This window comes from Indicator indicator, chromosome 18 (genome assembly GCF_027791375.1).
Source record: "Indicator indicator isolate 239-I01 chromosome 18, UM_Iind_1.1, whole genome shotgun sequence".
Taxonomy (NCBI): domain Eukaryota; kingdom Metazoa; phylum Chordata; class Aves; order Piciformes; family Indicatoridae; genus Indicator; species Indicator indicator.
In genome coordinates this window covers 17,929,457-17,942,670 of record NC_072027.1, presented here as the reverse complement: position 1 = coordinate 17,942,670, position 13,214 = coordinate 17,929,457, and the positions used below count along the sequence as shown (strand labels likewise).

General features: G+C 47.1%; 1 protein-coding gene across 1 annotated transcript in view; it reads right to left on the bottom strand.

Annotated features, from left to right (window-relative positions):
- Positions 1-394: 394 nt before the first annotated feature.
- The window catches only part of RAD50 (RAD50 double strand break repair protein), a 38,162-nt gene continuing 25,342 nt past the window's right edge, over positions 395-13,214 (bottom strand). The window contains exons 18-25 of the mRNA XM_054389105.1: positions 12,810-12,902; positions 12,612-12,725; positions 12,362-12,489; positions 10,098-10,322; positions 5,021-5,106; positions 3,945-4,087; positions 1,426-1,559; positions 395-581 (exon numbers count right to left, since the gene is read on the bottom strand). Coding sequence (XP_054245080.1) covers positions 395-581; positions 1,426-1,559; positions 3,945-4,087; positions 5,021-5,106; positions 10,098-10,322; positions 12,362-12,489; positions 12,612-12,725; positions 12,810-12,902 — 1,110 coding nt within the window. The remainder of the gene's footprint in view (positions 582-1,425; positions 1,560-3,944; positions 4,088-5,020; positions 5,107-10,097; positions 10,323-12,361; positions 12,490-12,611; positions 12,726-12,809; positions 12,903-13,214) is intronic.

Below are 13,214 nucleotides of genomic sequence, written 5' to 3'. Positions count from 1 at the left end.
TCTCTTTGGAGCTTGTGGCTCTTGTGCAGACAGGTAGGAGCTATCAACACACCTTGAGCAGTACAAACCCATCCTCAGCTTGCCCTGAAGTGGTGATGGAGGGGAAGCCCTGTTCCAAAGAATCCAAAGCCTGGACTGCCATGAGAGCACATACACAAAGAACAGCACAACTTTTTTTTCCCCCTGCTTTTAAAGAGCAAAACACAGCCAAAAGTTTACTATTATGGTGACTCTTCAAACCCAGGCAACAGACAAGATGTAGAGAGAGGAAGTTTAAAAGCTGGGCAGTTTCAGAGCAGCTCAAATTGCTACCAAACTGTAATTTCAGATGCCTTCATCTCAGCTCTGCCCAGGGAGGCAGCTAAGGCAGGCTGCAACACCTAATTACTCAAAACTAATGAACGTAGGAGCCCAGGGAGCTGACACTGCATTTCACAATCTCAGAGCACTGGTCAATGTTCTTCTTTATCCTGTAGAATTTCTCCACATATTCAGAACGACCCAGGAGCTCCACAAAATCCTCATCATGGGTTATCACCAGCAGCTGGAAGTTACGCTGCTGCGAGCGGCTCTTGATGATCCTGCAAAGAGAGAGAGCTCACAGCCTGCTGGGCTGGCAGCTTCTGCCTACACAGCACCAAAGCCCTCAGCTACTCAGGATGGGAAATTCCTTACTACAGAGTTAAAGAACTCAACCAGTGAACTGGGCTCCACCCTGCAAGAGAGACAGGGAACTGATGGAGAGAGTCCAGTGGAGGCTACAAAGCTGCTGAGGGGCCTGGAGCAGCTCTGTGAGGAGCAAAGGCTGAGAGCCCTGGGGCTGAGAGCCTGGAGAAGAGCAGCCCCAGAGGGGATCTGAGCAATGCTCAGCAAGAGATAAAGGTGGGGGGCAAGAGGAGGGAGCCAGACTCTTGTCAGTGGTGCCCAGTGACAGCACAAGGGGCAGTGGGCACAACTGGGACCCATCTGAACAGGAGGAGACATTTCTTTGGTGTGAGGGTGCTGGAGGCCTGGAGCAGGCTGCCCAGAGAGGTTGTGGAGTCTCCTTCTCAGCAGAGATTCCAAACCCACCTGGACATTGTGCTCCTGGGCAAGCTGCTGTGGGTACCCTGCTTAAGCAGGGGGGTTGGACTGGGTGATCTCCAGAGGTCCCTTCCAACCCCACTATGCTGGGACTCTATGACAATGAACAACACAAAGTGTCCAGCACTCTAATGCAGCTGAACAACTCTTCTTACCCATGTTAAAAATAACAATCCCTCCTTCCTTAGGAACTATTTTTTCTCTTCCAAGATAAATAATCTAAAGCTACTGCCCTGCGTTTAGATTTTCAGATGCCAAGAGAGATATGCCAGCTTAAAACAGAATCAATTTCTGCTGACTACAACTAACATCTGAGAAGCTTCACCAGAAGAGGTCACTTACTCCACCAGGGCATGTGCCAGAGACTCGATGTTCTCTCGATCCAGGTTGGTGGTAGGTTCATCCAGTGCCAATATGCCACAGTTGAGACAGAAGGTTTCTGCCAGAGCAAGGCGAATGATAAGAGAAGCAAGCACCTAAGGAGAACAAAAAACAGCACCAAAAGCTCACTCTTGGAAGTCCTGGCAGAGGAATTCAGTGTAACACGTTGGGTTTAATGCCCTTACTGAAGCTGACAGCACAATGTACTGGGAGCTCACTAAATGAACAAATCAGTCACTGAAAAACTGCATTAAAGAACAGGGCCGGTGAGGAGCAGCTGAGGGAACTGGGGTTGTGTACTCTGGAGAAGAGGAGGCTGAGGGGAGACCTCATTGCTCTCTACAGCTCCCTGAAAGGAGGTTGAAGTGAGGTGGGAGTTGGTGTCTTCTCCCAAGGAACAAGTGCCAGAAGAAGAGGAAATGGTCTCAGGTTGTGCCAGGGGAGGTTTAGGTTGGACACCAGGAAGAATTTCTTTGCTGCAAGAGTGGTCAGGGATTGGCACAGGCTGCCCAGGGAGGTGATGGAGGTGTTCAAGAAATGTGTGGACCCGGTTTGATGTCCACGGTGGTGTTAGGTTGATGGCTGGACTGGATGACCTCAGTAGTCTTTTCCAACCACAGCCAAGTCTCTGTTTCTGTGAAAAGTCTGAACTGAAAGATCTATTCTAGAAAGGGCTGTTGGAAAACCATCAAAGAAATCAAATACTCAAAATTCAGGTGACACTGATGTGAGGTGACAATGCTACAGCAGTGCCAGCTTCATCACCTCTATGCTCTGCTCAGGCCGTGACAGGGATGGGGTAGATCTGTACCCCTCCCACTAGGCCTGAGTGCCTGCCCTCCTGAGCACTCACCAGTGCTGCAGGCAGCAGCATTTACCACCTCCCAGGGCACTTCTGTGTTGAGATGCCCAATCATAGGAACGTTCACTCTCCTGCAGCAGGGAAAACTCCAGGATGCTCGATGGAAACTGTGTGCCAAAAATACTTTCCAATTATCACCACTGCTGGCATCACAGCTCATGATCAAAGGCTTCTCAGAACATGAGCTAAGAAACTGTGAAGGAGTTTCATTCTCATTTACATATGACTCCAAACTGACATCCTAGGCTACTTCAGGAGAGGACACATTTGCTGCCTATATTGCTGTTAGGATTTCCCCCCAGCTTGGCATGGAATTTTCAAACCCAAGCACACAGGAATTGATTTGACAGAATTTTCCCTATTCAAGCAACAATTCAGTATTCATCTTCTCAGGAGGGAGAACAGGCCTTGTGAGGAGCAGCTGAGGGACCTGAGGTTGTTCAGACTGGAGAGAAGGGGGCTAAGAGGAGACCTCATTGATCTCTAGCACTCTGTGAAAGGAGGCTGGAGCCAAGTGTGGGTTGGTCTCTCCTGCTGTGGAACAAGTGACAGGACAAGAGGAAATGGCCTCAGGTAGCACCAGGGGAGATTTAGGCTGGACATTAGAAGAAACTCCTTCACTGAAAGGGCTCTCAAAGACTGGAACAGGCTGGCCAGAGAGGTGGTTGAATCCCCTTCCCTAAAGGTGTTTCAAAGAGGCAGAGATGTGGTGCTGAGGGACCATGGTTTAGCCCCAGCCTTGACAGAGTTAGAGAATGGTTGGACTTGATAAGCTTAAAGGTTTTTCCAACCAAAATGATTCTGTGATCCTATGAAGCAGGCAGTTTGTTACCCACAGAGGTGGAAGATGCCCCATCCCTGGAACCCTGGTCAGGTTGTTTGGGACTCTGAGCAATCTGCTCTAGCTGCAGATGTCCCTGGTGACTGCAGGAGGGTTGGACTGGATGACCTTTGATGGTCCCTTCCCACCCAAACTGTTCTATGATTTTTTTTTCCCCCCATACTTCATCTCTCAAAAAAAAAAAAAAAAAGTCAACCCAAAAGTACTGATGATGGTTTTGGAGGTAGATGAAGGCTGGTTCTTTTCTCTGGCTTAAGAATATTTTAGCTGCTTTGTCATAACATAACAGAGAGCTGGAAACAACAATTCTCAAGCCCCAAGGTGTGGAAGTGGTGTGGTTAATGTTGATGAACCTCTGACTGTCAAGTAATGAGCCTCTGACTACTGATACTGTCAAGGCAGGTGTGGTATCAGGGCCACTTGGCCAGTGTGTGTCAATAAAGTGTGGAAGGAGCAAGTCAACAGACTTAAAGCTATGGGAACCTTAGTGGTAACTAGCAGCAGCCAGACTGGGAGGACTGGAACTTGAAGAGAGAGAGAAGTTGAACCCTTCAATCCTGCACTGACTCAGACCAGTCACCAACTGAAACAATGGATTTTGTCCCCAGAATAGGGTTCAGGTGTTCAGAACCATCTCCTGCACACTGTCAGCAAGATCCAGATACAGCAAAGGATGGACAGAGCTGTCCTTAGAGCTGCAGCCACAACACTTCCCCCTCCTGCACTCACCTCAGCCACTTTTCAGAACCTTGTCTACTGAAAATGAAATTCTGTTACCTTCTGCCCAGCACTGCACCTTCCTCTCATATCCAGAGCTGTGTCCCCTTTCACCATCACTACTCTGTAATTGTAGCTTCTTCTTTTATCAGAGGCTGAGACATTCTCGTCTGCATCAGAACGGATCTCTATGTACTCAATATCTGAAAATGGGAAGGAAAAACCTTTTAAGTTAACAAAAAATCTTTAATGTTATCATTGAATCACAGAATCACAGCATGGTTTGGGTTGGAAGGGACCTTGATGATCATCTAGTTCCAACCCCCTGCCACAAGCAGGGACACCTTCCACTAGCCCAGGTTGCTCAAGGCCTCATTCAGCCTGGCCTTGAACACCTCCAGGGAGCTGAGAGGTATAATGTGCAGTAACCACAGAAATTCTATGCTGAAGCCCCACTAACAGCTATACCTTGGAAACTAATGGGTTTATAAACCCTTGTCTCAAGGAAACCTTACTTTTGGAAAGCATGGAAAAGGGAAAATTACTCCCCAGATTCACAGATTGCATTGGGTTAGAATGGACTCTCAAAGGTCATCTTGTCCAATCACCCCACAGTCAGCAGGGACACCTCCAACTAGAGCAGGCTGCCCAGGGCCACAGCAAGCCTGATTCTGAGTGTCTTCAGGGATGGGGCCTCAACCACATCCCTGGGCAACCTGTTCCAGGATTTCATCATCCTCTTTCAGAGAATCATAGAATCAGTCAGGGTTGGAAGGGACCACAAGAATCATCCAGTTCCAACCCTCCTGCCATGGACAGGGACACCTCACACTACATCAGGCTGGCCAGAGCCTCATCCAGCCTGGCCTTAAACACCTCCAGGGATGGGGCCTCAACCACCTCCCTGGACAACCCATTCCAGGCTCTCACCACTCTCATGATGCAGAGCTTCCTCCTGATGTCTAAATCGCACCATGTGTAATAAGAAGTTTACAATCCTGACCCACAGATGGAGCCTTCAGAATGCAACCAACTGTTTCCAGCTCCTGGATTTTCAGCATTCTGAACACTTTTCTGTATGCTGTGCTCAGTCTCAAGTGGAGCCATGTGGGCCAAAGTACACCAAACTGACACACCTTGTCCTCTGTAGGTGCTTCGCCACAGGTCACGGATTATTTTGTTGATTTCCTCCATCTTCATGCTATGAAATGTCATTATTGCTCTGAAGAAGAGAACCAAAACCATGAGAATTGTTATAGATGGAAGTGCTATGGTCAGAGAATGGCTTAGGTTGGAAGGCACCTCACAGATCATTTACTCCAGCCTCCCTGCCAACGGCTGGGATGCCTCTCAGACAGGCTTGATTGACAAAGGCCTTATCCAACCTGGCCTGGAAGAGCTTTGAGAAAGGCATCAGTTCCCTTTCCACTCCTTTAAATACTTTTACTAAAAGTATAATTACCACCCTCACTGGAAAGAATTTCCTCCTAATCTCCAGTCTCAATCTGCCCTCCTCAAGCTTCAACCCATTCCCTCTCATCCAGCTGATGAACTGTAGCTAGAAATCCTAGAGTCAAACAATTCCATGTTCACCTGCAGCTGTTAGAAACCACTAAAGGGTTTCATTTGGGAGCACCTCTCACTAGCCCAGGTTGCTCAAGGCCTCATCCAACCTGGCCTTGAACACCTCCAGGGAGAGGACATCCACAACCTCCCTGGGCAACCTGATCCAGTGTCTCCCCACCCCTCGCTCTAAAGAATTTCTTCCTAATCTCCAGTCTAAATCTGCTCTCCTCAAGGTTCAGTCCATTCCCTCTCATCCAGTTGATGAACTGTAGCTAGAAATCCTACAGTCAAACACAATTCCACATTCACCTGCAGCTGCTAGAAACCACTAAAAGGCTTATTTGGGAGCACCTTCCACTAGCCCAGGTTGCTCAGGGCCTCATCCAACCTGGCCTTGAACACCTCCAGGGAGGGAACGTTCCATGGGCAACTATTTAATGAAAGCCAAGAATGCATTCCTCATCAACAAGCAGAGGTTTGTGATAAATATTAAGTCAATAAAGATGAGCTGATAGCACAGAAGAGCCAAACTGGTGGCTTTCCCAGCTGCAGTTAGAGCTTTCAGTCTCTGGCCATTAGAGTTGCCATTTCGTCTCACTGATTCTCCAAACGATTACCAATAAGTGATGCTTATCTCCCTTTTCTTGAAATGATAAGGGCTGATTTCCTGTTTTGCCTTAAATAGAAACAATAGATGAGTTGATAGCACACAGACACACACAGAGAAAAAAAGCTTCTGAATTTGAAAAGGGAAATTCTTGGAGAGCGTTTCCATTGAAGCTGAAAGGGAAGAACTGTACTGAATGAGTCAGAGCTTCACAAAATGCATTTGGGATTAGCTGACAGTTCTGATATTATACTTCCTTTGATTTGAGCATTAAAACTGCTCAAACCAAGGCTCCTCTACACCATCTTTTCAACTTGGGAAGCTCTCATATTTATTTCCTCTTCCTGATGGTTACCCTGTCCCCTCAATCACCAATATTCCTCTTTTGTGTTCCTTTTTCCAGCAAGGCCAGACCTTTTTCAAGGCAGGAGACCAAAATTCCATACAAAACACTGAATCATTTAGGCTGGAAAAGACCTTTAAGATCACCAGATCTAACCATTAATTCATGCCCCTCAGCACCACATCTCCACAGCTTTGAAAGCCCTCCAGGGATGGGGACTCCACCACTGCCCTGGGCAGCCTCTTCCCTCTCAGGGAAGAAATTATTCCTCATGCCCAACCTAAACCTTTCCTGGTGCATCTTGAGGCCACTTCCACTTGTCCTATTACTTGTTACTTGAGAAAAGAAACCAGTCCCCCCTGGCTCCAGGCTCCTTTCAGGCAGACATAGAGCCAGAAGTTCTCCCCTCTGCCTCCTTTTCTCCAGGCTAACCCACCCCAGTTCCCTCATCTGCTCCTCACCAGCCCTGTTCTCCAGACCCTTCCCCAGCTTCACTGCCCTTCTCTGGACCCACTCCAGCCCCTCCATGTCCTTCTTGGAAAGAGGGGCCCAAAACTGAACTCAATACCCAAATTGTGGCCTCACCAGTGCTGAGTACAAGGGCACAATCACTTCCCCACTCCTGCTGGCCACACCATTGCTGATGCAGGCCAGGATGGTGTTGGCCTTTCTTGGCCACCCGGGCACACACTGGCTCATGTTCAGCTGGCTGCTGACCAGCACATGGATATATTGGGAATTCAAAACATTCCTCATGCTCTCTTTTGTTCCTAGTACTCATTTTACCTTTCTGTCACGCTTCAGTATTTCCTGAAATGTATCCACTGATGCCAAGGTCCTTCCCCACTGTCCATCAAGTTGAATAGCTCATGGAACATACACACACACACACAGAGGTCTCTAGGGAGCTGTATGTTTTACTTGGAGATGGCATTCTGGCCAGTCAGTCCAAGACTAGAAAACAAGCCTCCAGAGGAAGCAAAAACAATCACCAAAGTTACTACACTTTCCATCTTTTGATCTTGCCTTCTGTAATACAAGCACAAAACCACCCACACTGGAAAAGGGAAAAAAAAAAAAACACAAAACCAAACCACCTCTCTATTGTGATATTCTTTCATGAACACACAATTGATTACCAGAGAAGATCACGGGAAACAAGAAATCTACCTGGCATATCTTATTCCTGATAAGATATGACCAGAAGATGCTAAAATCTAGAGGTACAGAAATGAAAGTGGTGTGAGAGACTACCAAGGGCAAGGTCCTGCAGCTGGGTCAGGGCAATCCCAGGCACTGATACAGGCTGGGCAGGGACTGGCTTGAGAGCAGCCCTGAAGAAAGGGACTTGGGGGTGCTGGGGGAGGAGAAGCTCAGCAGGAGCCAGCAGTGAGCACTTGCAGCCCAGAGAGCCAAGCAGAGCCTGGGCTGCAGCAGGAGAAGTGTGGCCAGCAGGGCCAGGGAGGGGATTCTCCCCCTCTACACTGCTCTGGTGAGACCCCACCTGGAGCACTGTGTCCAGTTCTGGAGCCTCTATTACAAGAGGGATCTGGAGGTGCTGGAAGGTGTCCAGAGAAGGGCCATGAGGATGAGCAGAGGGCTGGAGCTCCTCTCCTATGGAGACAGACTGAGAGTTGGGGCTGTTCAGTCTGGAGAAGAGAAGGCTCCCAAGAGACCTTCTTGTGGCCTTCCAGTATCTGCAGAGGGCTACAAGAAAGCTGGGGAGGGACTTTTGAGGGTGTTGGGTAGATATAGGGCTGGGGGGAATGGAGCCAAACTAGAAGGGGGGAGATTCAGATTGGATGCTAGAAAGAACTCCTTCCCCATGAGGGTGGTGAGACACTGGCACAGGTTGCCCAGGGAGGTGGTGGAAGCCTCACCCCTGGAGGTGTTTAAAGCCAGGCTGGATGTGGCTGTGAGCAACCTGCTGTAGTGTGAGGTGTCCCTGCCCATGGCAGGGGGCTTGGAATTGGCTGACCTCGGAGGTCCCTTCCAACCCTGACAGTTCTGGGATTCTGTGAAGACCTGGGTTAATCACCACAGAATCATAGAATGCTTTAGGTTGGAAGGAACTTTTCAAGGTCATCTAGTCCAGCCCCACAATAATGAAGGATTTCAACACAGGTTTCACCTTTTCTAAACTCTTACTGTGGAGATGTACTTTGAGGTAGCATGTGAGGCAGACTTGAGATACACACTTTCCCAATTATTCACTGCATATCCTGGAATCTTTCCTCTACCACTTATCCACTGCATATCCTGGAATCTTCCCTCTACCACTTATCCACTGCATATCCTGGAATCTTCCCTCTACCACTTATCCACTGCATATCCTGGAATCTTCCTCTACCACTCTCAACAACAAAACCCATCAAAATTACAGGAAGAAAGGAAAACCACTAGCAGTTTTGAGAGAACTACTTACAAAAGCTTTCCAAAGATGCATTCAGGTGACTTAAGCTCTGTCTAGATAAAGCTTTCCAAAGATGCATTCAGGTGACTTAAGCTCTGTCTAGATAAAGCTTTCCAAAGATGCATTCAGGTGACTTAAGCTCTGTCTAGATAAAGCTTTCCAAAGATGCATTCAGGTGACTTAAGCTCTGTCTAGATAAAGCTTTCCAAAGATGCATTCAGGTGACTTAAGCTCTGTCTAGATAAAGCTTTCCAAAGATGCATTCAGGTGACTTAAGCTCTGTCTAGATAAAGCTTTCCAAAGATGCATTCAGGTGACTTAAGCTCTGTCTAGATAAAGCTTTCCAAAGATGCATTCAGGTGACTTAAGCTCTGTCTAGATAAAGCTTTCCAAAGATGCATTCAGGTGACTTAAGCTCTGTCTAGATAAAGCTTTCCAAAGATGCATTCAGGTGACTTAAGCTCTGTCTAGATAAAGCTTTCCAAAGATGCATTCAGGTGACTTAAGCTCTGTCTAGATAAAGCTTTCCAAAGCTGCATTCAGGTGACTTAACCTCTGTCTAGATAAAGCTTTCCAAAGATGCATTCAGGTGACTTAAGCTCTGTCTAGATAAAGCTTTCCAAAGATGCATTCAGGTGACTTAAGCTCTGTCTAGATAAAGCTTTCCAAAGATGCATTCAGGTGACTTAAGCTCTGTCTAGATAAAGCTTTCCAAAGATGCATTCAGGTGACTTAAGCTCTGTCTAGATAAAGCTTTCCAAAGATGCATTCAGGTGACTTAAGCTCTGTCTAGATAAAGCTTTCCAAAGATGCATTCAGGTGACTTAAGCTCTGTCTAGATAAAACTTTCCAAAGATGCATTCAGGTGACTTAAGCTCTGTCTAGATAAAGCTTTCCAAAGATGCATTCAGGTGACTTAACCTCTGTCTAGATAAAGCTTTCCAAAGATGCATTCAGGTGACTTAACCTCTGTCTAGATTTAGCTCCAAACACCACCAGAACATTTTCTGTATGGATCCGATATACATCAACTTACAGATCTCCTACTAATCCTCTACCATTTGTAGTACATTTTCATTAATTTACTTAATGGACACCTCATTATCTTAACATTTAAATGCCTGACTGTATCGAGAAATAACCAAGTCTGAAAGAATTAGGTAAATCCATTTATCACTTGTGAATTACCCCAGACTTACGACAGGGAAAGCTGCTTTTGCATCAAGGTTAGCAAAAGTAATGAAGCCTAAACCACTGAAATGGCCCTCATCTGACCACACTTACTTATCCAGAGCCTTGTAATAAAGGTCCAGGTCTTTGTTGGCCAGCTCTGTCGTTCTCATAACAATCATCATCTCCCTGTACGTCTCCTCTGCATCTCTGAACTGCGGCTCTCGAAGCTCCTTTCTGAACCGCACGATCTCCTCCTCGAATCCATGCTGGCGGCCAAGAGCGAGGTGATGGCTCCTCTTCAGAGATTCTATTCTCTCCTCCAAATGTTTCTGTTCACTGTCAAACCACAGGAACAGAGAATTGGTTGGGTTGGAAAGGGCCTCTAAGATCACTGAGTCCAACCCAACACCACCACCATGGCCACTACACCATGTCCCCAGGTGCCATGTCCCCACGTTTCTTGAACACCTCCAGGGATGGTGACTCCACCACCTCCCTGGGCAGCCTGTGCCAATCCCTGACCACTCTTGCAGCAAAGAAATTTTTCCTAATCGCTGAACATTAGGAGTTGGAAGGGACCTCTGGAGAGTGAGTCCAACTCCCCCACCAAAGCAGGTCACTTAGGAACACGTCCAGGTGGGTTTTGCAAGTCTCCAGAGAAGACTCCACAACCTCTCTGGGCAGCCTGGTGCAGGGCTCCAGCACCCCCACCATAAAGAAGTATCTCCTTGTGCTGAGGTGGAACCTCCTGTGTGCTAGGTTATACCCATTGTTCCTTGTCATATCACTGGGCACTCCCAGAAAGAGCCTGGCACCTTGATCCTGACACCCACACCTCAGATACTTAAAGACACTGATCAGATCCCCTCCTAGCCTTCTCCAGGCTAAATAGCCCCAGGTCTCTCAGTCTTTTGTCATAGGAGAGATGTCCAGTCCCTTAATCATCCTCATAGCCTCCACTGGACTTTCCAGCAGGTCTCTGTCTCCCTTGAACTGGGAAGCCCAAAACTGTACACAGCATTCCAGGTGAGGCCTCGCCAGGGCAGAGTAGAGGAGGAGGAGAACCTCCCTAGGCCTGCAGGCCACACTTCTCTTAATGCACCCCAGGATGCCCTTGTCCCTCCTGGTCACAAGGGCACATTGCTGTCCCATGGAGAAAGACTCCAAGGTCTTTCTCCATGGAGCTGCTTTCCAGCAGGATGACCCTAGTCCGTACTGGTACCTACTGCTGTTCCTCCCCAGATGCAGGACTCTGCACTTGTCCTTATTGAACTTCCTGAGGCTCCCCTCTGCCCAGCCCTCCAGCCTGTCCAGATCCCTTTGGATGGCTGCACAGCCTGATGGGGTGTTAGCCACTCCCCCCAGTTTGTATTATCAGAGAACTTGCTGAAGGTCCACTCAATCCCCTCATTCAGGTCATTGATGAAGATACTGAACAAAACTGGACCCACTACTGATCCCTGGGGAACACCACTGGCCACAGGCTTCCAACTGGACTCTGCATCACTGATCACAACCCTCTGAACTCTGCTGTTGAGCAGTTACCAATCACCATCCAATCATCTAACCCACTTTGCTTGAGTTTACCCATGAGGTTGTTTTGGGAGACAGCATTAAAAGCCTTGCTGAAGCTGAGATAGATGATATCCTGCCCTGGCACAATTTCAGGCCATTTCCTCTCCTTCTAAACCATAGCTGATATACAAGTCTGCAAGTCTTTTGTATTTAGTGGTTCACAAGATTTTAATCAAGGTTCTAATGGGAATTCATGTTCACAGAATCCCAGCATGGTGAGGGGGTGGAAGGGACCTCTAGAGATCATCTAGTCCAACCTCCCTGCTAAAGCAGGTTAGACAGTAGCTCGTTATCTTCTAACTATAAAATCTGTGACAGTTAAAATTAACATACCAAGATCATCAGAGAAAGAGCAACTAAGCTGGGGAAGGGTTTGGAGAACAAGTCTTATGAGGAAAGGCTGAGGGAATCAGGGTTGTTTAGTCTAGAGAAGAGGGAGCCTGAGGGGAGATCTCATTGCTCTCTATAACTCCCTGAAATGACACTGGACTGAGAGATGGGGGTTGGTCTCTTCCTAGTATCAGGTGACAGAACAAGAGGAAATGGCCTGAAATTGTGCCAGAGGAGGGTTAGGTTGGAGATAAGGAAAAATTTGTTTGCTGCCAGAGTGGTCAGGGATTAGAACAGGCTGCCCAGGGAGGTGGTGGAGTCACCATCCCTGGAGGTATTGAAAAAACATGTGTCCACAGCAGCTGGGGATATGGTTGAGTGGCCATGGTGGTGTTAACAGTTGGACTGGATGATCTTAGAAGGCTTTTCCAACCAAAACAGTTTTCTGGTTCTGGTTTGAAGATGCTTACTTTTTCAGCTGTGGGACTTTCATCTCTCCCATCTCCTTCACCAGCTGCTTTATATTGTCTTCAACTCCTTTTAGCTCTTTGTTCCGTTCTCTCAAAGTAAGATTATCCTGCAGCCACCTTTCCTGGATCTATCTCCACACAAAGCAAGAAGCTGGATCATATTGCAGTGAATTGGTTCTCAGTTACAAACTCTGAGGTCTGTACTCCTCAAACAAGCTGCAAACACAACATAACAAATAAAAGCCTTTACCTTTTTAGTGTCAATATCTTGGCGAATCATTTCCATCTCTTTACTTATCTTCTCCTTTTGTTTCTCACAGGCAGCTAATTGAGAATTTACTTCTTCAAGTTCAGACTCCTTTTGCTAAAGAAATGAAACAGCAAAGCATTTATTTACAGACAAGAGTGCTTTTAATGCCCACTTGTCATCAACTAGTTTGTAGGTTACCTTTCTATAGTCATCTTTCCTCTGCTGAATGTAGTTTTCAATTTCTTTCACGTACTTGTTTATATCTTTAACTTTCTCTTTGATGCCATTGATCTGCAGGGAAAATTAAATGAAATACAGTGAGATACAGGCCAAATGAAAGAGAGCCTCATGCCCAAGAGCTGACACACTGTCACAGATCAAGCACCTCACAACATCATTGTCAAGGCACAAGTCCTCATCATCCCTGCCTTTAATTTCCTAATAAAGCCTTCAGCATTTGGAGTGCAGATAATCCTTATCACCATGCAACTGGTGCCCAAAACAAATGAGAACACACTCTCTTGTGCTTACACAAGAGGGTCACCAGGTCTGCCTCTTGCCAAGGACAGGTTACAGTCCCCCTTGCTATTTCTCTTAGATTTT